The 26,808-nt window shown below is 42.9% G+C and overlaps 1 protein-coding gene across 40 annotated transcripts in view; it reads right to left on the reverse strand.

Annotated features, from left to right (window-relative positions):
• The window catches only part of MADD (MAP kinase activating death domain), a 77,033-nt gene that overhangs the window by 48,129 nt on the left and 2,096 nt on the right, over window positions 1-26,808 (reverse strand). For 19 of the 40 annotated variants that reach the window (XM_037393689.1, XM_037393688.1, XM_037393694.1 and 16 more), the window contains exons 2-13: window positions 15,003-15,195; window positions 11,590-12,204; window positions 8,367-8,670; window positions 7,887-8,018; window positions 6,528-6,641; window positions 5,639-5,719; window positions 4,606-4,614; window positions 3,797-3,853; window positions 2,863-3,041; window positions 2,040-2,275; window positions 1,512-1,668; window positions 418-524 (exon numbers count right to left, since the gene is read on the reverse strand). In XM_037393689.1, the coding sequence (XP_037249586.1) occupies window positions 418-524; window positions 1,512-1,668; window positions 2,040-2,275; window positions 2,863-3,041; window positions 3,797-3,853; window positions 4,606-4,614; window positions 5,639-5,719; window positions 6,528-6,641; window positions 7,887-8,018; window positions 8,367-8,670; window positions 11,590-12,204; window positions 15,003-15,064 (2,053 nt within the window). In that variant the 5' untranslated portion in view covers window positions 15,065-15,195. The remainder of the gene's footprint in view (window positions 1-417; window positions 525-1,511; window positions 1,669-2,039; window positions 2,276-2,862; window positions 3,042-3,796; window positions 3,854-4,605; window positions 4,615-5,638; window positions 5,720-6,527; window positions 6,642-7,886; window positions 8,019-8,366; window positions 8,671-11,589; window positions 12,205-15,002; window positions 15,196-26,808) is intronic. The other 21 variants (XM_037393702.1, XM_037393706.1, XM_037393696.1 and 18 more) reach the window with 6 other exon arrangements.

Here is a 26,808-nt window from a genome sequence, read left to right on the forward strand (position 1 = left end):
AATGCATTTTCCTGTCTCCACTAGGACAGAGTGACCCGTTAAAGTCCACATGAGATGTACGGGGGCAGGGGAAAGCTTGTACTCTGCCGCCCATATTGCACAGTATCTACTAGCAGCAGCTAGTTGTTTCCAGGTTGTTTCCAGATCTAGTGAGCCAGTTTTGTTCAGCAGCACCTATTTCTGTTCCTCCTCCTTCCAGTGTCCTTTATAAGCAGGAGAAATGTCTTTTTTCAGTCTACCCCTGGGTATTGAAGAAGGAGCACAGAATGCACTTTTACCTCAGAGCAAGACTACAATGGAACAATACTTTGCTCTGATTCAGGGAGACTTAGGGGAGGCATTTTTCCTACCGTGCGGATGAATGGGGAAGAGGAACCTGTGTGGACCTCACAAAAGTAAAGCTCAAAAGTTACTCACTTGGGGTATCGCCATTAATGTCACATTTCATCATCTCACTGACAAAGTCCCCGAGGGAGGAGTAGGAAGAACTCGAGTCATCATAGTCGACACTGTCACTGCCACTGCCACAACAGGTGAGAGAGAGAGATGAGTGGCAGCATAACAGCGTAACAGCAACAGCGGGGCCTGATGCTTCAAAGATGTGAATCAGCACTGTCTGCATGGGTCTTTCAAAAATCTCATGATTTTTGCCACAAATTTCTGGCAAGAGTCAGAAGCCAACTTCTGAAAGGTCAGAGCAAATGAAATAACTCTGTGGTACATGAAGAGACAATATGGGAAGACATTTAAAGGCTCTCAGCAAAATCAACAAGGTCAAGCGTAAGTGAGCAGGGAGTGGTATTAATTCTCAGTGTGTGAGTAGGGTGACTTCAAGGGAACTGGAAATCACAAGTAAAGGCATTCCCTTTTTATATTAACGATAAATTCCACTCACTCTGTCAGGACCACTGGTGCTGTGTAGAACATAGATGTGCAAGTCCAAGCCTGAAAGATCTCACAGGCTAGCAGACAATGAAGGACAATAAAACGAGATGCAAAACTGGGAAATATGGCCAAAACTACTACAACAAAAAAGTTTACTCTTATTTTACCGAACACACAAGGTCTCAGGCAGTGGGTAGTGCTAACAAGCTTCGCATAACTACATGCACACTGAGTAGAGATTTGAAGGAGTGGTAAGATAGGTGGGTGTACTTGTAGTACTGTAATAGAAACAACTAGAGAAAGAACAGCATGGAAGAGAAAAGCATTAGGGTGGGAGGAAACACCAAATGTCAAGTGGCATACAAATAGCAAAAGAAAACCAGAAAATACAAGTGGAGCATCACATTAAATGAAGGCTTGAGAAGACACTAGCAAGGGGTTAAGAAGCTGCTGTGATGACAAAGCAGTAAGACAACAATTCACTTGTGTGTCAGTATTCTGCCCAGACAGAAGAAATGATACAGCGGCCTAGCAGGCTACAGGGAAGGCTGCAAATGAGAACTAGGAGGAGAGGCCCAGCCATCTGAAGTGACCATCACATGCCTAGGGTCATGGTTCCCACTAACCTGTCATCAGTGGGATCAGAATCTGTTTCTTTCTCTGCTGGAACATTCAGCGCTTCAGCCAGCTGTGAATTACTGTCATAGACACGATAGTGGATGGGCTGCAGCTGGTGAGCATACCACTTTGGTTTGTCACCAATCAGTGCTGGGTCAAACATGTCTGCACAAAAAAAAAGAGAGAGTTAATTGATCTCGTTTATCATCAAAGGCTTCATTCACAGTGAGGCTATCTCCTACGAAGTCCTGCACAAAGAAAGGGACAATCTCTACTCTTAAAAAGCCTACAAGACTTCTCTGTAACCAAACAAGACAAGAGATAAAATTAACTGGAGGAGTGAGCTGCTAATAACAGGGCTAACTTGGAAGAAGCACATGAAGATATACATAAAAATGAAAAAATTGTTCCTTGAACTGGTTTTCCCACCCCAGCAGGAATAACATGGTGTAAAACAAAATCCTTCCCTAGAATCTCTTTGCTTTTTAAGTTCTGCCATGACATCCAAGTCCAGGAAAGGCAAGACCAAAACGTACTGTTATGAATTCTTTGGAAAGCATAGTTAGTAGGGTTGAGTGACCATTCTCCAAAGTACTCTACTGCCTGTGTCCTGGAAAGCTTATCTGCAAAAGGTGTTTGCTTCGGCCTAGAGGCAAGAAAAGAATTTGCCTGGAAGGCCACCACTGGTCGTGGGAAGAGACGAAGAGTGCGAGTATGCATCTGGAAACCTTGCAAAACATTGGGCGAGTTGAAGAATCTCACCATAGCAACCCTAAAAAGAAACAGAGGACAATGTATTAGATAAAAACACAGAACAAAACAGAGAGCCTTTGAAACATATGCAGTAGGCAGTGTTTCAAACCTCTGAAGAATGGTAACCCAGTATGAAAATCTAAGTCTTCTTAGAAAACAGTTATCTTGAAAAAAAAAGGAAAAACCCAAACAAACCCCAAACCCAAGAAATCACTTTGTTTTAATTCACCATCCCAACACTAAGACCCACTCAATGAGGGACATCGTTCTCATATCTGCTAGCTGAAGTGACAACTAAGTCTCCAGCTTTTTTTTTTTTTTAGTTCAAGGCTTGTGATTTAAGCTGAGGATACAATATCAGACTGACACCAGGTGAATATTCTATAGGAAAATACAAGAAACAAAACACCCCCTCAAGATATACAGTTATGTTCATGCTGTTAATAAATCTGAGATAAACACTGTAATTTCTGCTCTTTTTTTCCCCGTGATGTAAAGTGGAACCTGGAAGATGCTGCTTCCACCACAGGACCCCCAGAAGTGTCTGTGCTGCCTCCAAGCGCAACCTTTACAAAGACTCAACGCTACTCTCCTGTTCAGCCTCACCTGGTAGCCACATCCACAGAGTCCACGTCATTTCCATAGATCAGAGGGTTGAATTCTGTGGAGGGAGTAGACTGCAAATCATTCTGCGGTCTTCCCAGCAGCAGTGACACTTCCTGCCCCTCGTGGAACTTCTCTAGATTAAGAATGGGCTGAGTATTCAGACTCATGCTGGCCAGTGCCTAGTGAAGGACAATATTATGCACACATTCAGCAAGAAAAGTGATTCAAGGAAGAAGAGAGAGATAAGAGCTACCCTGCCCTCTAGGCAATTGCAACAATTGTGCATGCTCCATTAGTTCATCTTAAACCATCTCCTGTGCTGAGTCAACAAATACTTCCAGGCCCTCCTTTATGGGGATTGTCAAAGCAATCTCCTCAATGCTGAAACAGTCCTGGAGCCAGCCAAGGGGTAGCACAGAAGTTCTCTGCTAGGTCATTCATGACATGAAAACAGATAGTCCAAACTGGACCACTAGAAGTATGGCACTGTGTACAATTTATTGCAGAGGTATTCCCATGTGTAATCTGAATACATCTCAGGACCTAGAGGCCTTGAAACTTGCCTTGCAACTTGGCCATTCAACCAGTGAGTGTGGTATCCCAGGACAATGTGGAGACACCTTTACACAGCCACCTGCCTGCATCCATGAAAACCTCCACTTCCTATCTGAATGAGGTCTTCATCTCTCCATAAAGCTACCTCCTCTTCAACCCTTGTAACATCTTCAAGGATATGCACTGGAGCAGCACAGGTGGTACATCAGTCCTGGACACCCAGACCTAGCCTAAATCCTCCTCGCTTCTCCCACTTGCCCACTGAGTCTTCATCTTTTTATTTCAAAAGTAAATAAATATATAAAACAAAACAAAAACCAAAACTCCAAAGGAAAAGGGTAAAATGGAAAATTGAGGGGAAAAGAATAAAATAAAGAACCTTTTTGTCAGGAGTGAGCAGCTGTTTCTGAGTGATTGCAGTCATGCTAACCAGACACTGGAGGCAAGATGGAAGATCATATGATAACACCAGCAGCCCATCAGAGCCAAGACGAGCACATGACCACAGAGAAACAGATGGAAGAAAAAAAAAATAAATATCTATTACTACAAAATATCACAAATGAGAGGAAATAAAAGGGACCACAAAATAGGCACATCTTGGGAGACAGGTCTAACTGCCCCACCCCCAAACATTCACATCTGGCCACTCTGGAAAGTAGAAAGGCTGCTGGCCTTATTTTTGCAGCTAAGAATTTTCTACTGTAGTTTAAAAGCAGATATCCTGAATTTTATTCATTGTCACCAAGACCCAAAGGCACACTGAAGTGTTAATCTTAGTGAAGTGGGCCACAATTTAGTCTTCTCTACTTTGTACAGCAGCCAGTGGCACTCTTTCTCCTTTGCCAATGGTCAACTCTTCATGACAATGCCTACAGGAATACACAAAGATGTAATTCAAATTTGGGTGAACACTCTCAGAATTTTAAATATGTCTTCAAGGAAATTGCAATTTGTTCTTCTGATACCGAATTTTGCCCTAGTGAGTTTTGCTGAATAGTGCCTGAAATTGCAAGGGGGTGAGGCAGAAGTGGGGGGAAGGTGGATCTAACAAAACTCCAAGCAACACATCGCTTCCATCTGTGCTGACAGCAGGTACTGAGGTATCAAACAGGTTACACACCTTGCTCTCCTGGTCTACAAGGAGAGAGAAAGAGCAGAGCTCATCACATTAGTTACACACTTTACCTTTAGATACTGCATGCAGCGTGCATAAGGAAAACAGAAATAAAGAGATAAAACCTGCTTGACACGATCAGCCAGGATGACCCAAGCTGATTAATGGCTTAGCAGGACCTGAGAGGAGAGACTGAGACCTCACACACAGATCTGTGAATGGAGGGGAAACAGAGATGATCATAGCTTGATGGATCAAGTCAGTTTAAAGCCCCCGTGGCAAATGTAAAGGAGGAATCTGCAACTTTCTATACCAACCAGAAACAGTTAGCCCCGAACAACAGTAAAAAACAGAAACCATCTGTTGTGTCCAGGAGCATTTCAAATTATCCCTCACCTGGGTAAGAAATTAACTGCAGTTATAAGCCTCAGTGACCACTCAGTTTTCCAAATTAACTCTCTCCGTTAATATAGAAAAGCAGCAACTGGATACCTAGCACTTAATATCTGTATGAACTGATACTGCTTTTCAAGCTCAAAATGCTGTTGCTTTCTAACATGGGGGTCGTTCTACCTGGCCAACTATATGGAAGAGGCACCTTAAACAGGTTGACAGAAAAGTCCTAGTCCTGTGCTTCCCCTACAAATGATGAAAGTGGAAGCAGTAGAGACAGAAAAAGATGAAACAGGTAACAAAAATGACAACAAAGTCCTCTGGAGAAACTACAGAGAGATCTGAAACAAGATGAAAGTCTCAGATTTAGCTTAGTCAGGAGAAGACAATGTTAGAAAGTCATACAGCTCAGCAACCTCAAAAGAAACCCCCACAACTTTGTTTAACCAGCCCTGTTGATTAGCCCACCTCCACATTCAGAGAAGTAGACCTCTCCATGAGTGACCAAGGGACACTTCTTTGAACAAGAGTATCTAGTAGTCCGAAACATTTCCACATCCATCTGATGTGCCAGGATACACACCTGCTTTTAACACATTTTGCTTTATATTTGCTGACTTGCGTTCTTGTCCAGTACAGCAGAAGAGCTGTGCAAGACTACATCTGCTAAGTTCTACTGAGCCCGAGTCCTTTCCCCAAAGTGCTTATTACCTGTTTCAGATGTTTTTTCAGCTCTGAAGCTTCTGGTTCTGGCAGTGCTGGCAAAGATTCTGCATTTGTAGGAACGATCACCTGGAATTAAGCACAGCAACAGACTACAATTTCCCCAGCTGTAGTCATTTTCAAAATAGAATCTCCACCACACCAGAGACTGAAGAATAAAAGCCATAAAGTATAATAATTAATTTAAAAAAACCCCACAATACAACCCCCACACACAGACACCTGCATCAACACTTTGATTTTCACTTCTTCATGGTTGTTATTGTTCACAATATCACAAACTATGGACTTATCATTTACCACACAAAAGAGAAGTTTGAGTGAACCCACGCTCATCCTTCGGAATTTCCATCAAGGAGAAGAAGATATACACATTTCCCTTGAATTAGCCCTGCCTATGCCGCAGCAGAAAGTGGGATACATAGTACCATCTGAATCATGACAAACCATGGTGCTGGAATGCTCTTAGCAGACTGGGTTTCTTAGGTTGGGCTATAAGAGACAGGGTCTCTCTGCAAGAGAGCACTGAAGCAGTAAGCCGGCCTGAATTCTACCTTTCCAAGCAAAACAATGAGCTCCTGCTGAGAGCCGACTACTGGCAAAAGCCAGGGTCCCAGCTGAAGTAACTCAACAGTTCATATTTCTGAGAAGAATACATTGCAGGCAACTCAAGAAGACAGCTTTATTATTTTTTTGAGGGTTTATCTTCTAATGATACAGTCACATGAATTAACTGAAAAACAATGCCTTGCCAGCAAAAGAAATGAGGACCTTGAGACACAGCTAGGAACGGAATCCTAAATTCTCAGCGGGTACACCGCTGAAAGCACACAGTTCCCTGGAAACAAAGCCGCAAGTCCTTATGGACACCACTTACCCTATTGGTATCCAGGTCAATCAGCCATACATCGTCAGGCATTTTAAAATCCAGTTTATAAAGGAAGAAACTTGCTGGAACACCAATGATATAAGGTGTAGGGGCTAGAAGCAACTGAGAGAAAGAGAGACTTCAGTAAGGACAAGATCTGCATTTGATATCACCACGTCCTTCCCAATTATTTATTTATTAACTACAGGATGTTTATAGCTGAGGAGACACCACACAAGGCACTGATAATTAATTAATTTCATACAATAGAAACATTTAGGGGGGAAAAAAAAAAAAAAGGCAGAATAAAAGCTCCTACTCAGAGACCTTCAATTTTCATCTGGAAGACAATGAATTTCCACGTCCTGTGCCTTCCCCTACCCTGGGATGTAATTTATATGACTGCATGGCTCTTGGGAAAAAAAACTTAGCTAATCTAACAGCTTGCCACATCTGTCAATCTGTCATGGACCAAGCCTAACTAGAGATGCAGTGAGCACAGCTGAATACACCCTCAGCTCAAACTGAGTCTGTGCCATTGTAAATATGGCTCTACCCATGCAAAGGGCTTTACCCTTACCCTTGTAATGGTATTTTGGTTTCAAAACAACATCTCCAGGAAGCAGAAGGAATTGACACATTTTTTCAAATGTACATGGAAAACCTAAGGAAAAATTCAGGTTGTTTCTGATAAGGGAATCAGCAGAGGGAAAAGCTTACATCAATAAGGCATGTAGCAGCTTGAGACCAGTGGCTTTAATTTATTCTTTAAATCTAGAACAGTTGGTCACCTCCAAGGGTGCTATGAGAACAAACCTGCAGCATCAGTTGCAAGAGAGCACTGAAGCAGTAAGCCGGCCTGAATTCTACCTTTCCAAGCAAAACAATGAGCTCCTGCTGAGAGCCGACTACTGGCAAAAGCCAGGGTCCCAGCTGAAGTAACTCAACAGTTCATATTTCTGAGAAGAATACATTGCAGGCAACAGATCCCAACCCCTGAATCAAGAACCTGCAAGCATCCTTAAATATTACGCTGGACTCTCCCCAAAGACCTTAATACTCAGCTGGGGGGAGGGTGGGGGGTAAATACTCGTCATAATATTGTGGATCTATGGTCTTTCAGTCCATTGCTTGTGAACTACTGCTTAGAGTCATACTATTCACTAAGCATGCTTTGAAGATATCCTAAATAAGTGGTGCTACCTCTGATTTAAATAGTTATGGCGCACAAAGAACGTTCTTTGCAAGGCAGACTTTGCTACAATCCCTGCGAAAACAGTGGGGAAGGAAACAAGGGCTACTCCTATATAAGTTTCAGACATCACAGAAACAGCCTTTGTAAAAGAGCAATAAAGGAAAAATACGTACCTGTTCTGCAGAGGCCATGCAGGTGGGAAGCAGAGGGATCACTGGGAACATGTACTCTAACGGGTAGATCATAGCCACAAAGGCCATCACAGACATTGAGAGTGCATTATAATCTCGGGACTGCAATACAACCTGGAACCAAAGAAACTCACATTAGCACTGCAGCCCATTCACTTCTAATGCTCCCCCGCCTCCCAGGGACATGCAAAGCTCACAGCCAGAAGGCCTCTGATTCGATAGCTGTGAACTGGGTGACCCTCTATTAATCTGTCTGAAAACAAGCTTCAGGTGCTTTTTTGAGGGAGAGCAAAACTTTTCAAAACAACAATGTCAGAAAGAGCTATCCCTTGCCCCCCTGCAAACTGATTCCAGGCAGTGCAGGAGACAGCTGTTCTACACACCCAGCCTGTTCTACACACTCCATCTGAAGAGAAGAGCACTTCCTACATACCTACCAAAGATCACCTCCTCCCTTCTTACCTTGTGCTCCAGAAGGATGCAGGTCAGCACCTGCAGGCAGGCATCCACTCCCAACAACTCCAAAGGCAGATGTAAAGGGAAATCCACCAAGGTGAAGCGGGATGGATCAGGAAGAGCAAAGGTCAAAGCTGGCTGCAATTCATGTGGCAAGACTTCCACATCCACCCGCTTCTGACCAGCGACAGGCATTGGCGAGCGGAGCAACCGGTATATCCAGGCTTCAATCTCCCGCAAGTCATGTAGCAATGCACTAGACTTTTCTTCCACCAGGAGGGAGCCTGTGAAAATCCGCCACATTGTATCCCTGTACAGGGAGAACAAGATTAATACTCCAACAGCTTCACTTGACAGCCCTTCCACAAGGGTCTTCCAGGGAAAAGGCAGACCCACCGTGAATTAAAAGATGCAGCTAACAATCACTTGGTTACACAGATGAATGGAGGGTAGGGATTTAACTTGCTGGAACAACCACTGTGGGGAAGTATAAATCTTCCTGCGGCAGGAATTAACACAAGTATGCCACTGGCAGGAATCCTGGAGCAGCGCAGGCGGGCAGTGCCCCCTGAGCCCCCAGCCCCATCCCCCCCCGCAGGCTCTCCCCGCAGCTGCACCATGGCCCCGCAGAAGGAGCCTCCTCAGCCGCTCTGGGCAGCCCGGCCCAGCGCCCCGCCACCCGCCAGGGACACACGTTCTCCCTCCTGCTCAGAGGGAACCGGCCGTGTGGCGGTTTGTGCCCGGTGCCCCTCGTCCCGCCGCTGGGCACCGCTGGGAAGAGCCTGGCCCCGTCCCCTGGGCACCCGCCCTGGGATACCTGCAGCCATGGGTGACATCCCCTCTCAGCTGCTCCTCTCCAGGCTGAACAGCCCCCGCCCGCTCAGCCCTTCCTCCCCGGGGAGATGCTCCAGCCCCTCACCACCTTTTTAAATCAACACAAGTATGTCACTCCCGCCTAAGAATTCCTTCATTTATTTAAAGGGTTCAGTCAGGTCCAGACCTCTAAAGATCTCTCATCACCCTGGTGCCTGAAATGCAGCACACACAGAGGATACTCTCACATCTCACCCAGAATTGCGGCAGACTGACTGCAGGATGCTGCTTCCAGCAGTCCTACAAACATTTGCAAGAATAGGAACTAAACCCAAGACAAGAAAAATATGCCACACCAAGATCTCCCAGATGTTTTGGCATAATAAAATACTCTTCTTTTATCCTACCCTAAATTTCATTATGTCATTCTTAAGAGCTGAATAACCAATAGCAGAAGGGGATGCATTTCAGCTGACAATATGAATTTCTGAAAGCTGTCTAGAGAGCCTTAGCCCCTTAATGTTGTAGCACAGTGAAGGCTGCAAACGTGTTGTAGCCATTCAACAACAAACTTCAGCCTGATAAATATCTTCAGTTACTCCAACAGATCCCTTAGAATGGCATGGGTTCCCATTAGAGGCTCTACCTTACAGTTCAAAAAGGAAAAAGGACACACTGGAGGCTTCAGAAAGGAAGAAAAATTAGAGAAGTTTGGAGGGGTCAAAAGAAGGGCAATTTGAGATCATGCCGAGCAAGTGATACACCTCTCAGGAACTGCAATGCTTCTCATCCTCCACTCTTCCTTCAGCCACTTGTAATGCACAAGACATTAGGTTGTTAACAGGCATGCTCATCCTTCTGCAAGCTTTAAGAATTCAGTTTCACCTTTATTCTGCCACCACTTCAAAACCGTTCCACTTTTTCAGGTCACGACTTGCAAACCACATGGTAATTCAAACCCACGGAGACGTATGCTCAGTATGCCTTCTCCTGCCCTCCTCATCTGTCACTCAGCTCTGCTCTTTAAGAATTATGTCCAAAAAGAGCAAACTTTTCAAATACCACACACCCTTCAAACACTGGAATATTTTAGCACCTCTTTCCAAAATCAGATGAGCTCTCAGAGTTGAGGAAAATAATTAAATTTAGCTCTTTTTCTGCTTCAGTAATTATCAGACTAAACCAAGTGACAAAATAAGCTCCCTTAATACGCACTTCCATGGGGAGGGAAAAAAAAAAAAGAAGTTTTGTTATGACAGAATAATTTTTTTTCCCCAGCAGTCAGTGGATTCAGGTGATAAATCTGCTAACGCAAGAGAGTCAGTTATAAGCCCAGGAGACTCACCTAGAACTGTTCCAGGGCAGTAACCCAAGAAGTAGGCTACCGCTCTGTGAACAGGACAGATTTCTCCCCCCCTTTTTTGCAAAAAATGCAAAGAGGTCATAAAGATAAAAATGATAGATGTCCTGTCATTTTTTGCTTTTGACAAGTTTAATTTGGAATGTACCAGGCTACTTAAATCACATTATGAGCCATCTCACAGCCCCATCCCTCTTACTATTGAGACAATCTCCTCCTCCAGAAATTCCTTTTATATTTTCTCTTTTCAGTTAGCATATTGGAAAGGAAAATATCCTGGAATGTAGGTGTCAGGCACAACAGCACAGATAAAAATCCATGACTGATACACATAAAGACACTGTTCCTTCTCTACCCTACAGTGCAACAGCTTTTGTTCCATACCCAACATTTTAATAGCAGATATGCAAGATTACTACGTCACATTAAAAATACACCAAGTTCCTGTTAATTTGCTGTTACCAACCCCCATTCCCATATGCTTCCTAGACAACTCCTTTGTTTTCTACCTCTCCTCCCTCTCCCCTTCAAATATTGTACTTTGATCTCTTTCAGCCATTCCTGATTCTCTAGTCTTTTCTCTCCCACGCTGAAGTTCAGACTGTTCCATAAGCTCATTAGGCACACTTTCCATTTGGGGCAAGAGGGAAATGGTGAAATTCTCTACGTTGCTTCTTGGCTGTTTCTAGTTTTCTAGAGAATCAGTCCTGACATACACTGCCATGGAGCTTATAGGCCAAAGCAGCAATAACAGCATCAGTGCTCAGCTTCAGAAAAGATGATGCTCAGTCAGTTGTTAGCAGGATAGTGCCTCCTTAGGCATATCAAAAATTAAAATCTTACCAGGTTACAGAATCAGACAGAGAAGTTTTAAGTCAATCATCACAAAACTTTCCTTTTCCCACTGTGATCCTGGGTTAAAACATCAAAAAGGTCAACCGCCAGTATCTGGCAGCTTCTGCAGCCACACCTGTAGCTACAATTTGCCATGCAGACAATTGCAGCCCTGGACACAAACAGCGGGAGGAAAAAGTTCTTTCTTCCCCTTCAACATACCTCTGCACCCCACGAGGAATCCCCAACTTCTTGCCCAACAATCTCTCACTACAGCAGTCCACAAGTCTCTTGAGGGTGTACAGACACTCACGAAAGGTGGAAAAGAAGGGATAATGACTAAGGATGCACAGAGAAGTCAGAGTGCTGTTCCGAGAGCGATGGCTGCCTTTGGCCAGGCGCTTACTGCGCGGTGATCGATTCACATCTGGAGTAGACTCTGTACTTGGAGCCTGCAGGGAAGAACCACTCTCAGAACTCTCAGTACCCACTTCCTCTTGGGGTGCAGATGCGTCCCCAGATTTGGTGGATTTCTGTCCCTCCCGAGCTCGATGGCCCCCCGTGCCTTCTCCCTTCTCCTTGGGTACTCGCTTCTGGAAGGAACGGTAGAAGTTGACACAGATTCCATAGCGAATGACACCTGTATCCTTGTCTGTGAGCGTGAAGACAAAGGAAGTGTCATCACGGAAGCTCATGCGTTTTTGCCGCACGCTCAGGCATCCTTCTGGCTGGCAGAAGAACACAACATCAGGTGGTAGGGGAAAGTCCACGTGGTCTTCTAGAGGGTAACGTCGCAGCAGTTCAGGAGTCTGAGCAACACTATCACTACTTGGCTGCCTACAAAAAAAAGCAAACAAAACCCCCATAAATAGTTGACTAATCATAAAGCCATGGAATGGTTAGTATGCCCATAATCATCTTTGGTATCTCCCTGCTAACGTGTCAGGAGCCTGTGGGCGCAGCTTCATCTTTATTTCTTCTCTCCCCTACTGTGCAGGGAAAGCACAACTTCTCAGTCACTAGTCACAATGCTCCATCACTAGCACAAGGCCACAGCTGCAGAAAGGTTAAATAAAAAGGTCTATACCATCTTTATCAAGGCCCAATACAAAGCCTTTTCAAATTTGACCAAGGAAAGGCCTTTCAGAAGTATGTTGTTCCCGGAAGAACATATTATCATGTTTTCCTGACTTTGATTTCATTTGATGAATTCAACCACACAGGTTTCCGGGCAACACTTGGGTAAGAAATACTGTCCCTCTCCAAATATACAGTCAGATGAAACCTCCCTGGATTTCAGCCATCTATGAAAATTTAGTAAGAAAATCCAGTATCAATTCCTAACTGGAAAGACAAGAATTTACTAGGAAAGAACTCAGAAAAATAGTAGAATGATATGGACCTCATCCTGTAAAATTTTCAATAAAAAGTTCTAGCAACCATAGATATAGATACATATTCCTGGGTTTGATTTTCAAGTTGGATTTGAAGTGTAAGTTATTATAAAAGCCAGGCATTAATATGCAGACCTGCGTAACACTGGCTCACCAGCCTTTTTACTACAATCACTAATGGAACACAAAGACAGAAAGGTAATCCTGTTCATTCCTAATTTTCCACCAGAAGAACAGATTCTTTCCAGATATTAACTATTTCCCTACCACTATTTTTCTATTAAAGTTACTGCGTAAGTGCCAGACAAATAGTATGAGATCCATGTGGCGAAGGAAGAAAAGTATGTCCCCAGAACAACAGCTCTTTGGTTTGACCTCTTTGCTCTAAAGTCTGACCTCTCACCATTTTCTAACGTAATTAGCATTTAGTATCATGTTTACTTAATGGGATGTAGGAGACCTGGCTCCACCATCACTCTCCTATGGGATCTCCTACAAGACATTTTCTCGCCTTGATACTTTAGACTTGCTCATTTTGAAATAGAAATTACATTTGCTTTCCTCTTATCTGAGAGGTGAGAAAACCCAAACAAGTAGTAATAGAACGCTGGTAATTTACAAAAAGTGAGTTTACACTGATGTAAATAGCTCTGCTGACTAATTCTCCCAAACTAATATTTTATTAAAGAAAAAATAAAAATGCTTTAGTAATAAAGCATAAATTGATCACAGAATTTATCCTGCCTGTACAGTTAAGTACTGAAATACTGTATGAAAAGAAAAAAGAAACCCTGAAAAGCTTTTACATACAGTGGACACAACTAATGCATCATATGCTGAAGAAGAAATGTCAAATAATGCTGGTACTGTTTAGAGAGTTTATTTGACAGTAAATGGTTAAAGGACAAAGTCGCCAACAAAGCACCAGTGGATACATCATCAGTTCATGCCTTTGCAGTAATATTAGCTACAGAGTCTGCTCAGACATATAGAAAATCTGCATCTAATAAAAGGGAATACTTCCAAAAGGCACTGCTATTTGCACATGGTAGATAACAAGATGTGATGGTAAAGGCCACGTGGAGCTTTAAGGACTTTGCAGTAGCTGATTACTTCAGTCAGCTCCATCTCTTATCACAGGCATTTTTGTTCAAGTGCCTAATGAGACAACACACCTCTGGGCATTAGCAATCCAGCTGCCGCTGTCCAGCAAAAACCAAGAGAACTGCAGGACTCCAGAAGTGATGCTAGCAAATTCCTCAGTGGGAACATCAGACACTATAAGCATTACTGGAGGAGGCAATTAACATTTCTTCCTCCTTTTCCTAGTCAGTGACACACATATGGAAAACTTCGTTATTTTTCTACATACAATAAGAACTAATTAAACTATTATTCTGTCCAGAATATACAATAAGAGAAATAATTATTACTTAGGATTATATGATTTCTTCCATTTAGCCTATTTAAATGCTGCACCCCAAAGTATTCCAAAAAGGAAGTGGGAGGTAAAGCAACAGGGTGATGCACATAAACCACTGATACTTAAAAATGAAAGTAAAATAGCCTTCAGAACACACGCATCAAATAGACTGGCAGAAAGTTGCTGCATAAACTTTGAATAAAGAAAAATAGCATTTACTGAGCACCTGTGTATTTGAACAAACAGCACACGTATCAACCGTACATTTCATATACACTTTAAGTAAATAAGCATAATGTTTTGTCCACTGATTGTTAATAAGACTTTAAAAAAATAAAGCATTCGTGTCATTCCTATGAGGATAAATGAGTATTAGAAGGAGAAACAGCCAAGTAAGGCAAGTTCCAGATGATTTTTTTTAAACTAAATTTACAGACTACGCTTCAAAGGCTAGAAAAGTAACCCTAAACTAGAATTTTACTTGCATGTGGCTTTCAGTATTTTCGATTTCTGAATCCCTCTATCCTGATGCCAGCAGAAGCAAAGTTCAGATGCATAGGCTACCAGAGAGTCATATATAAAATCACTTTTCTTAGTCACCCTTTGCAGACCCTCAAAAAGCAGTCTGAAGACTGCAAATTAAAGAACTTTGGCTGCACAAGTATCTTTTAGAAGGTGCCCTGGCCCAAGCAGATGCTCCCATTATGCATTCCAGACAGCACCTGCTCAGCTCCAAGCAAGGGTTCATCGGTGGATGCCAGGCTATCCATCCCCACTCTACTGCCCAAACAAAAGCAGTGCTGAGACTCTTACATTACCTGGCTCCAATGATCACAAGATAGTCAAGTAACCGAGGGCAGGTTTTCTTCTTCTGCACCATTGTCCTTGACACCCCTCCCTATGTCATCTCAGTGAATTTCTGTTCATCGATCCAGTGGTCAGTTATCCAGCCAGCCGTGATCGACTGCCTTGGGGAACAGAATCTGCTTGGAATCGTCTGGCAAGTCCAACCTGCAATCAAGAAAAGCAAGAGTGTCAAAGGCATAATCAGGAATACCAAATACATATGAGCAACTTCATGACCTTAATTACATTCCCCAAAATCCTCAGTGTCCTGTGCAGTTACAGACATCTACCGATCTCTCTCTTCATGAGTATAAAACCACAATCACATGCCCACAAAAGCAGAGAGAGCTGAAAAACACACAACAAAGTACAAGAGGACCTCAAGAAAAACCAGACAAACAAAGCAGCATGTCACTGGCAAAGAGCTATTCATGAAATGGTTCGAGGCAAAAGTATTGTTCAGGAAAATCCCTGGGATTCCTCAGTGCTTGGGAAAGGAGATTTAATTGGCAATCTGTACAGTTAAACATGACTGACATAAAACATGCAATCTGAACTTCAGCTGTCTGATAAACAGACTGACTAAAAAAGGGATAATATCAAGAAAGTCTGATCTGATATAATGCACCTCACCCTCCCAAACCTGGATGTGGCCTAGAGCAAGAATGACCTCCACAATCCTCAACGACTGAGACGTCCAACACTTCTTCTGTGAAGATACAGAACCACAGTTCTACAGAACTGCAGTTTGCAATAGCAAAAGTGCTTCTGGTAAATCATACTGGTTTTTTCACTTACTTTATAGAATTTCATTTATCTTGTGTATCTGCACCATTTAATCTTGATATCCATGCCTCCCACAGCTACTTTCTCAGACCACTTTATAACAGAAAAATCCCCTTGGCACAATTGGTATTTTACTGCAGCATTACCATTTGTTAAAAACTATGCTTAATAGACATCCAGAATTCACTAAGCACTGTAAAATTGTTCCTTCCAATCTCACCGTTCACACTCCATTGAATTCATGACAGAGATTAAAAAAAAAAAAAATCTTACAAAGTAACAAATTACAATGTTTCCTATCTACATTCAAAAACAACCTGAAAACAGAAATTTTCTGAAACAGTTCTTGGAAACTCTAAAATCAGAGATGCTCAAACTATATAAGTTGAGCACCCCAGTGCAAGCATTAATAAAGTTATTTTACATAAAAACATGTGAACTGATTCCCTTTTGGGGCATATTCAGAGTGAGGTTTGTATTCCAGTTCATATTTACATCCTATGGCTATCACAGAATTCAGACAACTATTATTACTGTACTGAAATCTTTCAGTTCTGCAGCATAAAGTTTATAAGTTTATCTGTTATATAAAATTATAACAGATTTATTAACAATGTGTAAATCTCACCAAATTTAGGTAATATTCTTGATGTTTCTCTCATTAGTTCACAACCAAAGGTCAGTTAAAGCCACTGTAACTGTCAGCATCTCACAGTTGCATTCCAAGTCTAGCAACATATTTGCTTTGTAACCAGCCCTTCGCATTCCAGGTACAGACTTGGGGAATTTTATTCATGAGCCCGCCAAATACCAGTAAAAACGCAAACACACACAAGAAGTATGTATATAATTTATCAAAAAAGGAAAATCATACTCATAAGTATTAATTATGGAATAATAAACTGAAAGGAACCTTAACGCTCACACCTACAAACCCCCACGTTTTATAAGACTTTGTGGCACGGTTTTAGCAGATCCTCAGTTACAGCCGTTGTAGGTTCCTACGTGACAGCACTATGAATCACCTTCTCTGAGCACCAATACTTCATAAAGTATCTTCTCTAAACAACAGAGAAAACACAGGCACAGGAAGCAAAGCTCCTGTCTCTTCATTTCTCTTCATTTTAATGATATTACTGAAAACATTGTAAAATCTGTCCTGCAACAGCTCTTGATCCAACATATTCTGCAAGTATTTCGGCATAGATGAACTTGAGAAGAACAAGATGAAGTTGGCATGATCAAGGGGATCTTTTTGCCTTCAGTTTGAAGAACTACTTTGTTTCCTTTCCAAACAGCTTTACCCAGAACTGTTTAAGGAACCCACTGTTCAGTTACAGATACGGGCATAAGAGTAAATTACCATGAGGTAACCTACGAGTTTGACTTTGAGGAACTTCCACTGCTCAATGGTAACCAAATATATGTTCTTCCTCTGTAACAGAGACTATCCTACTCCTCAGTGAAGACGTAGAAACTAAACTGCATTTACAACGGACTAAAAACACATGCAATAACTACAGAGTAACTGAGAGGCTACAAGACCACAACCTTAGCTTGCCTTTTAGTAACTTGTCCATATCCTGTGGTTTTGTCCTGTTCTCTAGCCTGGAGAACACCTCTTAGGACTGCAATGCTTAACACAGCTTCCCTACAGTTCTGCAAAGGAGCTAGCACGGTAGGCAATACAAACACTCCATCAAAACCATAAAATTTTCAAACGAGTATGTGAGCAGACCACCAGCACAAGGGAACACATGCAGCGCTTCCAATGTCCCTGGAATGGCTGCAGTTGCATCCTAGTGATGCCATAAATCAATAATTCTGTCAGGTTTTTTTTTTTAAAGAAAAGATCTGAGCGCTTCCAAAGATTCCCGATTTCTACTGCAGCACAAGTAGATCAGACTGCTGCAGATAATCTGCAGGGGCTTCTAGAGGCTTCTAGGGGCTCCTATGCTTGAATACTTATTTTTAACAAGGTCATAGTTACAGTGAGACCTAAGAGGACAAAGGCTTTCTTTTGGAAGATGAAGTTCTGTTGGACTGGAACAAGAGCTAGAAGAATTAGAACCAAGTTCAGGTTTTTTGCCTTCCCCTATTCATTCTCTTGCTCCTTCAAAGACCTAGTAATGCCTGATGACAGCAGTTCAAGAGCATTAGATCAGTATTTGCTGGAACTCACCTTCCTACTCCTGACTGGAATCAGACACCACAGCTGATGATCTGTATGAACCCACAGAAACAGGCGTTACAGTGCTGCCTTTCCCTCCCTATCTCCGAAAGCTTGCTCTCAGGCCAGCGTCATTCCCTGCTCTGTGCTGCTGGAAGCGTTCATGCAGTCGCATGGTGAACCACATTGTGGAATCGATACAGACCAAAACTAACACACTCCCTTCTCCTCCCTTGCCACTTTTGTTTTTACGAGATTACTTCTATGGCTTGGTTCACCAAGTGGCCACACAAATGCTTGTGCAGACACAAAGAAGAGATAGGAACAAGCAGCTAAGGGAATCTGGAAAGCCTGACTGAATATAATACAATCACAGAACTACAGATGACAGCTTCTTCTACAACAATAAAGAGGTAAAACAGTGTCTTTCTCAGAGGTTTGCTATCACGCTGCTTCCAGCTCCTAGATTTTACAGACTAAGTACATCAGAACAGAAAGATTGAAAAACCGAGAGACACTCCCATTTCTCCTCTTTCATGCTGGCATTTGGACCAGAACCAAGAGATTAATCTTGCCTCTGAGATGGTACAGGTTTTGACATCGATGGCCTCTCCTCTCTCTCAAGCTGCTTTAACTCTAGGTCACTATTTCTGAAAAGGTTTTCTGCAGTGTGCTTTCTCTTTGCAAAAATCCTGGAACCAGCCCTTTGAAGGCTGAATCCTCCAGCAGCGCCTGAGAAGAAACTTCCTGTAACTTCAACTCAAGAAAAGGAGAAAATTAAAGAAGCGAAGGGCACCACAGAAACATACTGTACAAACACATCACATGTCAGAGAACACCATCATTTCAATAAGCACTCATATGCATGGTGAACAGGTTGGTGAGAATTAACACCACCCACATACTGTAGCAGCTGTCAGCAATACTCACGAACTAGGAGAAATTGGCACAGTAGCCCAGACACAAAGACAAAGGCCAGAGCCAGCACTAACCCACGGCCTACCAGTACTCAAGATGAAAAAAAGTGGTCAAAACAACACTTCTATTACTGGTACTACTCTACATTTCAAAACCCCCAAAACACCCACAGTTTAGGTTGTAGCACAACTTCTTAGAGGACAATCTGCATGGTATTCTGCAATTTAAAGTCCTCCCAGAAAAAAGGCTATATAAACTCTCAAGAAAAGCACCACACCACAGAACTGATGTGTGAAAGAACTGCAGCATTTTTTTACCAGTTCAGAGCCATCTGTGTCAGACCGATACCCAGCATTAGTCCTGAGTGACAGGAATTGTGCAGCACGCCCATCTCATCTACCCCTTGGAGTCTTCAGCCTTTTTAAGTGTCTTTTCTGTCTAGACACAAAGCTAGAGGAACAAAGTAATTTAGTCAAAAAATAACTTGAACACAACAAACTGTTAACCCAACTTAGCTCACTTACAGTCGTTTTCCTCACACAGCAGCTTTCAGCTTTGACAGGCCAGCCTTACACTCAACTGCATGATAGTCAGCAGGTATTTAAATCACTGCTTGAAAAAATTACATGAAGACAATGAGATTATTTTCCAACAGCCGGATGTTAAGCCCTGCTTTTCTTGCAACTCTTCCATAGTTTCGAACGGTACCAGAAAGGCCTCTCCTTCCATTATCTCCAGCTTTTATCTGGTACAAGGATCATACTACACAGTTCACCGGTGCATGCATATCTTTAGCATATAAATCAGGGTCATACAATTCCATTTGCTAAGTGAAAAGCATACAGTGGGACATTAATTTCTAAAAGAAAAAAAAGAAAGTTGTGAAGGAGACAGCAAGAATTACAGGACAGAAGCCACAGGAATTCTGGTTCACTGAAATGTCACCTTGCAAAAGACCAGATTTCCTGCCATGTCCAAAAGGAACTAAATTTTCCGTTCTAAAATGTCCTTGGAACATTGTGAATTTCTATTTGTTCTCAACCAAGACAGCCTGTACTGTGTTCAGATCTATAGCCACTATGCCTGACCTCAGTGCGTTGGTTACTGTGAACTCAAGACCCATACCAATTGGACTCAACAAAGCTGAAACAAACACAAGTAGGGCCAGGAGTTTCAATGCTCCCTTGTTAGCTGATTTCTGTTTCCTCTTCTCACATTACACACCTTGAGTATTCTGAGAGAGACAGCTATCTGCTAAGCTAGAGAAATAGGTGCAAGTACCTCAGGACCAGCCAACCTCACCTGCGTGACCAGGAACCCCATGTAACTCACTGCAGAACTGGAATTACCACAGTTAGAAGCACAGTATGATCTGTTGGTAGCTTTGACCTGTTTTTAGACATTTTAATAACCTTTCTGGAATCTTTACCACTGAAATTTTGGTTACTAATTTTTCCAAGTCTATTTCAAGTGATTCCAGCCATTATCTCTGGTATAGCACATACTAATTTTGTTTGTACCAAGCTTTTAAAGAAGCTGACAAGCAGTCCCCATTTCACTTGAGCCATTTTGCACTTCCTCTGCTTTTATCAATATTAAACTTTGCTAGTAGTTTTAAACTTAAAAATACGCAACATTCTAGGAAGCCCATTATCCCTATTACCCAGATACTACAGTGGTTCTACTAATGCAAGAAACACAGATGAGTTGAGAACACCTCCCCTTCTCCAGAGTTTGACAGAACATGGAACGATTTCTGAAACCAGACCTGGACAGACTCGCTATTCTGGTGCAACTGCTTTGTGTTCTACCATCCACCTTGGCAAGGCAGCAGTGCATGCCAATGCTGTGACTCCTAAAAAAGATACTAGCACTCTGGCACAATTAAAAAAGAAGGGTGGCATTTTCAAAGCATTGCAAGCATGCCTAAAACAGACAATGGCATATTCATCTAGTATAGTTAGTCTGTAATATAGGTGTGGTTCTGCAAAATGCCTAGGGATAGTTCCAAGCATAAGAAATCACCCAGTAGAGAATCACCCAGGACTGCAGGCAGGTTCTAAAAGCATCCTCCCTGGAGCACATGCATCACTTGAGTTAGTAAGAGTTCCTTATGGATAAAACAGCAGATGCATCCCAACTGTTTCCACCTTCCATCTAGCCATAAAGCTTGAGGGGAAGGACAGAGTAAATCAGATTAAAGAAAATTACAAAAATGAATTGGAAAAACAGGTTTCGGTAATACAAAAAGACATCCTTGGAAGCCCTTCTGAAGAACAGTAACGATTTAAACATCTCTTCCTCTCCTACTACAAAATGATACTATCTCTTTGCCTTCTGAAAGCAGTACTGACACAGCCAAATAACTTTAAGCCTCCACATCAATTTTGCAGAGCAAAATGGAGGTAGCATGGACAGAGGTGCTGCCAAATAGACCTAACATGACCAGAATTAGTTTGCAAACAGAAGTATCACGCCACACAGACAGGAACCTTTCTGCAGCATCACAGAGCGGAGCTGGACTGATTCAGGCTCTTGGTTGCTATAGTGACAGATTTCCCCATCCTGTCATATTGCTGGTCCTTGAGCGCTGCCCCCTCCCTCCCTCCTGCTTCAGGCAAAGGCTTGGTGAAAGCAGCCTGCTGTACATGCAAGACCACGCAGTCACCACACATGCACATGCTGTGAAAACAGACCCACAGGTAATCTGATTCAGATCAATCTCCATAGCAACCCCATCTTTAGTCCCTAGATCTTAGCCTGGCGGGTCTATTTATAGAGCAGCCGCAGCGCTCCACCCTCTCCACTCCACCACCAGAGCTCCCAGCACTGCCCACACTACAAACAACCTTCACCCAGGCACAAGGACTGCCTGCAGCCAACGCTGAAACATACTCCTCCTGGCACCTGCGGGCCCCAAGCCAGATGACAGCATAGTATCTGCAACACACTGAACACCTCCCGGTTGGTGAGGTTTTCCATATCCATGAATACCACAAATATCAGAAGTCATTACTGCTCACAGAAAGCTGAGTACCAGCGGCAGCTGACAAAATCCACTTATCCAGGTACCTAGAGGACGCCTCCACAGACATCAACTGCAGCTGCTCCTTTAGTCTTGTGCAAAAAGGCTGTGCAAAGTGAGCCAAAACAAACGTGCAGTCCCAACAGGAACTGGCAGGCAGCAGCAAACGCAAAGGAGTGGTCCCAGCACAGCTGTACCCACCAGCAGATACTTCAAACCATGTGGCTAGGACATTCATCTACTAGTTGTTTGAAGAAAAAAAAAAAAAAAGAATAACAAGAAAAAGAAAAATCAAGACCGAGGCCTTGAATGAGCCATGAGAGATAAGCATGTGAGAAAAAAACAGTATGCAAATAGTGTTATCCATTTTCCTCTACTACACTCTTGGGGAAAACTATCAATGATAAACTAATACAGGAGAAGCACACACTTGTACAGTAGTTATTTGCTAACAGGAAGGAGATGACAGATTTTAGCCTCAGCCCCAGTTCATGTCACACACTTCAATTTAGGTTAAAGACCTTATTCTCCTCCCCTCCTTCACTGCCTGAACACCTCTGTTGCGATCCTCCCTGCAGCACCTCATAGCACAGGGCATGCAGAGCACCACTCACCATCTTCTCATAGAACATAAATTCTAGCATAAAAACCCGCTGTCAACACAGCCAGTCCTCCGGCTCTACGCCATTTGAATTTAAATTCATCTTTTATTTAAAAATAATCTCCAGAGATTTGCATGAGAACAGTAACACAGGAGCTCTGGCTCCCTGCGCTTCATTCTTTTCAAGTCTGCCCTTTTTTCCCCTCTCTCCTTGTGCAACGTCACCATCACAGAACACAAGAGCCTTCTCTTCTACCTCTACCTCATCAGCTTTTCAATGATCCTCACATCCCAGTAGCAGCCCCTTTGCAAGTGGGTGGGCAAACCAAAACCTACACAACACCCCCAAACTGAATTAGTGTCACCTTCTGCAACCTACAGCATCACATTCTTTCCCAAACCAGAACTGCTTTTGGCTCAAGCTTTGAGTTGAGAAACTTTCTCACTGCTTCTGAGTGCAGCCTAGACCCCAGCACCCGCAAGATGCTCCCATTGCCAGCCCTCTGCCCAGCTCCTGTTTGAGAAGTAGCTCCCATAACACAGGCACCAGCAGGCTTTTTTCCAAAAGCCAAACACTGCAAATGTACAGCCATAAAAAATTTACAAGAAAACAACAAAGCATGTGACATTTGAGAAGAACTGCTGGATGCAGCTGCAACTGCTAAATTATTCAGTGCTCTCCCCTGCCACAGCAAGCAGCTCTAGGCCAGGAGCTCAGGGAAGAGACGTGCGCAGGACAGCAGCAGGCAGAAAACACACACCGCAGGCAAACGGTGAGGACTGCGCCAAGGACTATTTGCTTATGCCTCTCCTATAGGTTTCAAGCCGTTCACCTTCTCATTTAACTCACAGAACCACCACCACACACAGGCATGTTCAACTCTCCTTCCTGGAGATGGGCCACGCAGGGACAAATGGCAGCTCGCTAGGACCCCAGCACTAAATCCCAGCCACCTATAGGGCAGGAAAGGGCAACACTCACAGCCAGTGTGGAAACACTGAAGTATTTTTATTTTTTTTGCTCGGGGTAATGAGAATCAGAAAATAAAGTACTTGAAATAATCACCATTTGGCTGCTGCTAGCACCACAGAACTGGTACTCAGAGCCTCACATGTTTTGCCTCAGCCTCTCCCCATGTATGACACCTGCCTTGTTCTTCTTCCCTCTACACGTCTTCCCCTTTTCTTTATCGACACTATGGAACGGCAGAAATTCCTACTCTCAAACCAACGTTACTATTGATTTTGGTGATAAATCCTAGTACCAGCTGGTCAAAACAGAAAGGAAATCAAAGAGAAAAGCCCATCTTCTCTCTGCTCAGGCTCCGGGATGCGAGAAGCCTGTGCTTGGCTGACCCACCCACACACAGACACCGGGAGAAGCCAGCTCAGAGCCAAGGGGAAGGAACCGCTACAAGCCACTGCTGGGCCAGCGACTGACGGAACAAGGGGTCCCAAGAGGACCTTCCAGACATTGGCAGTGACCGCAGCAAAGGAAGGAGGGAAAACAGAACACCTGCTGGGTATGTCTGAAGGCTAATGAAAGAAAGAAGGGAGAAACGAGGCAGCCTAGAGAACAGAACAAGCGTGCCCAGCTCGTAGCTCCAGCAGAGCACTGTTTAACCACTCTCAAGTGGAAACAAACACAGTCACAGCAGCAGAGCGGCTCAGTGTTTGTCAGTGAAGCAACTATGGCAAACACTGGTTTTGATTCTTAATCATCTTTATCTGATGAGACGCAAATGGGCAGAGGCAGAACTCCCCATCTCCTGCCACACAGGCCTCTCCAGAGCATGTACAACAAAGCCAGGCAAGAAGAGATCCAGGGAAGCTGGTGTCAAAGCTACAGGCAAGAAGACAATCAAATATTTGATACTGACAGTGGGAAATTCAGTCAGACTATAAAGGGAAGCAGGACACAACCATGGCGCCAGAACTCACAGATGTGACAAAAAGGAACAGATTAAGAAAAACAAGGCTGCTCTGCTCCTATGATAACACACAGTTCCTGGAGGTCATCAGATACGTTTACTGTTAATCTGCCCATCTTTGTCCCCTGTGTAAAAAACAAGGCTGATTTCCTGATTCTCCCAAATACCACTTAGAACAACTGTTTAGCAACTAGGTAGAAACACAAAAAGAAGAGATCTGACAAACATTACAGGATACATCAAAGGCAACACAATGACCAGCCCTTTTTTGAGGGCTGCTGCTGCTGTGAAATACTGAAGGCTGTTGAAGAAACAGAAAACCACAAAACTTTGTTCTTTGCTGCTACACTGATGCATTATTTCTCACAGGCACCTGGAAACTCAACAGCCTCTCATTTAACCACAGTGCCTAGGAACACAGCACGAGAACTGCCTCAGCATAGGTAATTCAGGCATACACAAGCTGCACCTCTTAAATCACTGCAAGGGTCCTGACAGTAGCAGTGACTACAAGTAAACACAACCTTCGCACAATGCAGTGATCCCTGGGCACCAAAAGGCACAACCCCCACCCCCCCCAACCTGGGATTTCGCCAGTACGAAATGATTTTAGAGCTCCTATAAGTCATTTCTTTAAAGTTTTGCTGGGTTTGGGGTTTCAGTTGAATATTCTAGTTCCAAGAGACAAGTCAGAAGCATGTTTCTCAGTCATCAACAGTAATTTTCATGTGGTCGTGACAGGTTTAAAGGCCTCCAGGGACAATGGACTTAATTGCTCTAAAATTATTCTCTAGCTCAGACAACAGAGCAAAGACCAGCTGAATTACACAGGCTCAGTTACAGAGCGCGAACAGTAGGTCATCGTAACAGTTCTTCATAGCTCTTGAGGAGCTCCTCTCCTCGAGAGCTGGAGAAGGGAAAGCAGAAAACCCTTCCATCATGAAAAGAAATATCAGAATCATTCCACACATTAACAGACTATCCCACTAAAAAAACATTGCCTTCTAATTGATGCTTCATGCCGCTCATTTTTATTTCACCAGGTGTCTTGTCAGGCCACCAACGTTGCTTTTCTTTCATGAAAATTTATACCTTGAGATAGATGGAGATCATTTGAACCAAGGAAGTGATATTAATCTTGCATATCAAACTCTTTCATTCTTGTTTCTAAATCCTTCCCTCACTGCTGCAAATCCCCAAGCAGTAGCTGCGCTGTGTGTTTCCTACTAGTGTGTTGAGTAACTACATCAAAGCCCTTCTGCTAAGAAGCTGCCTGGAAATTTAATGTAGTATATCTTAAACTCAGGCACACCAGGGCCAAGGACATTTGCAGGAATTAATCTGGGGTGTAATATACGCATTGCCTACCTCTTGTTCCTTCCTAATGGCAAGTAAGTGAAACATTCAACTCTGTACTTGGTTTTAAAAAGAAGTATCCATTTCCATCTTGTGAGCACGATGGCACTACCCACCTAGTTAAAAAACTACAGCATAAAACAACAGCCAAATCACTAAATTTTATATCATTTGTGATCCACTCTCATGCACTAGATCTAATTACAGTACTTTTAAAAAAAAAAAAAAAAAAGTAATTTATCTAACTGTATCTGGGAGGAAGTATCAGAGAAAATCTATTAGCTGAAGTGCTGTAAATTAAAAACTGTTGAGATTTATTCCCTTGGAACTCAGCAGTACTTGTGTCTTGCTAATTTAATACCAGAAATTTTCATAAATATTTTTTTTTCAACTGTCTCATTGCAAAAGATATTAAATAAACCAAACTGAACATCTTTCCAGAAGTAAGTCTGGTATATCCTATCTACACATAACGTGAGTATTAGATATGGCTTGAGGTGAGAGGGAAAAAGCTATAAATGATGAGCCCCTGTGCCACTCACCCCATGCCAGACAAAATCAAGGCCAACATTAATTTAATTTAGGAAGATGGTATGAACAAGTGTTTTAGTAAGATCTGAGATGCACTGATGCCTCTACCATTTCTATTGAACCATCAATTCCAGTACTCTAGAAACTAAAAAGCTACTTTGGCTATTTGGGCAAGGCTTAATGTTAAAAATCCCTGAAACATTGATTCCTCCATCTCCAAAATCCATCTGCAACAGACTGAAGATGGACTTCATTACATACACACCCTGTCCGCTTTCAAAGGCGTTACAGCATGGTATCAAGGTTGAAGGAGAGGTTTGTCCTCTAGAATATTTACTTCATGTTTTTCCATGAAAACTTTAAACTAGAGGACCTGTATTTTTGCCAGTTGGTTCACCACCATTCACAGCTTTGGTACATAAAACATACGTCATGAAAATATAACTTGGCCATATTATGC

Source organism: Falco rusticolus, chromosome 7 (assembly GCF_015220075.1).
Source record: "Falco rusticolus isolate bFalRus1 chromosome 7, bFalRus1.pri, whole genome shotgun sequence".
NCBI lineage: Eukaryota > Metazoa > Chordata > Aves > Falconiformes > Falconidae > Falco > Falco rusticolus.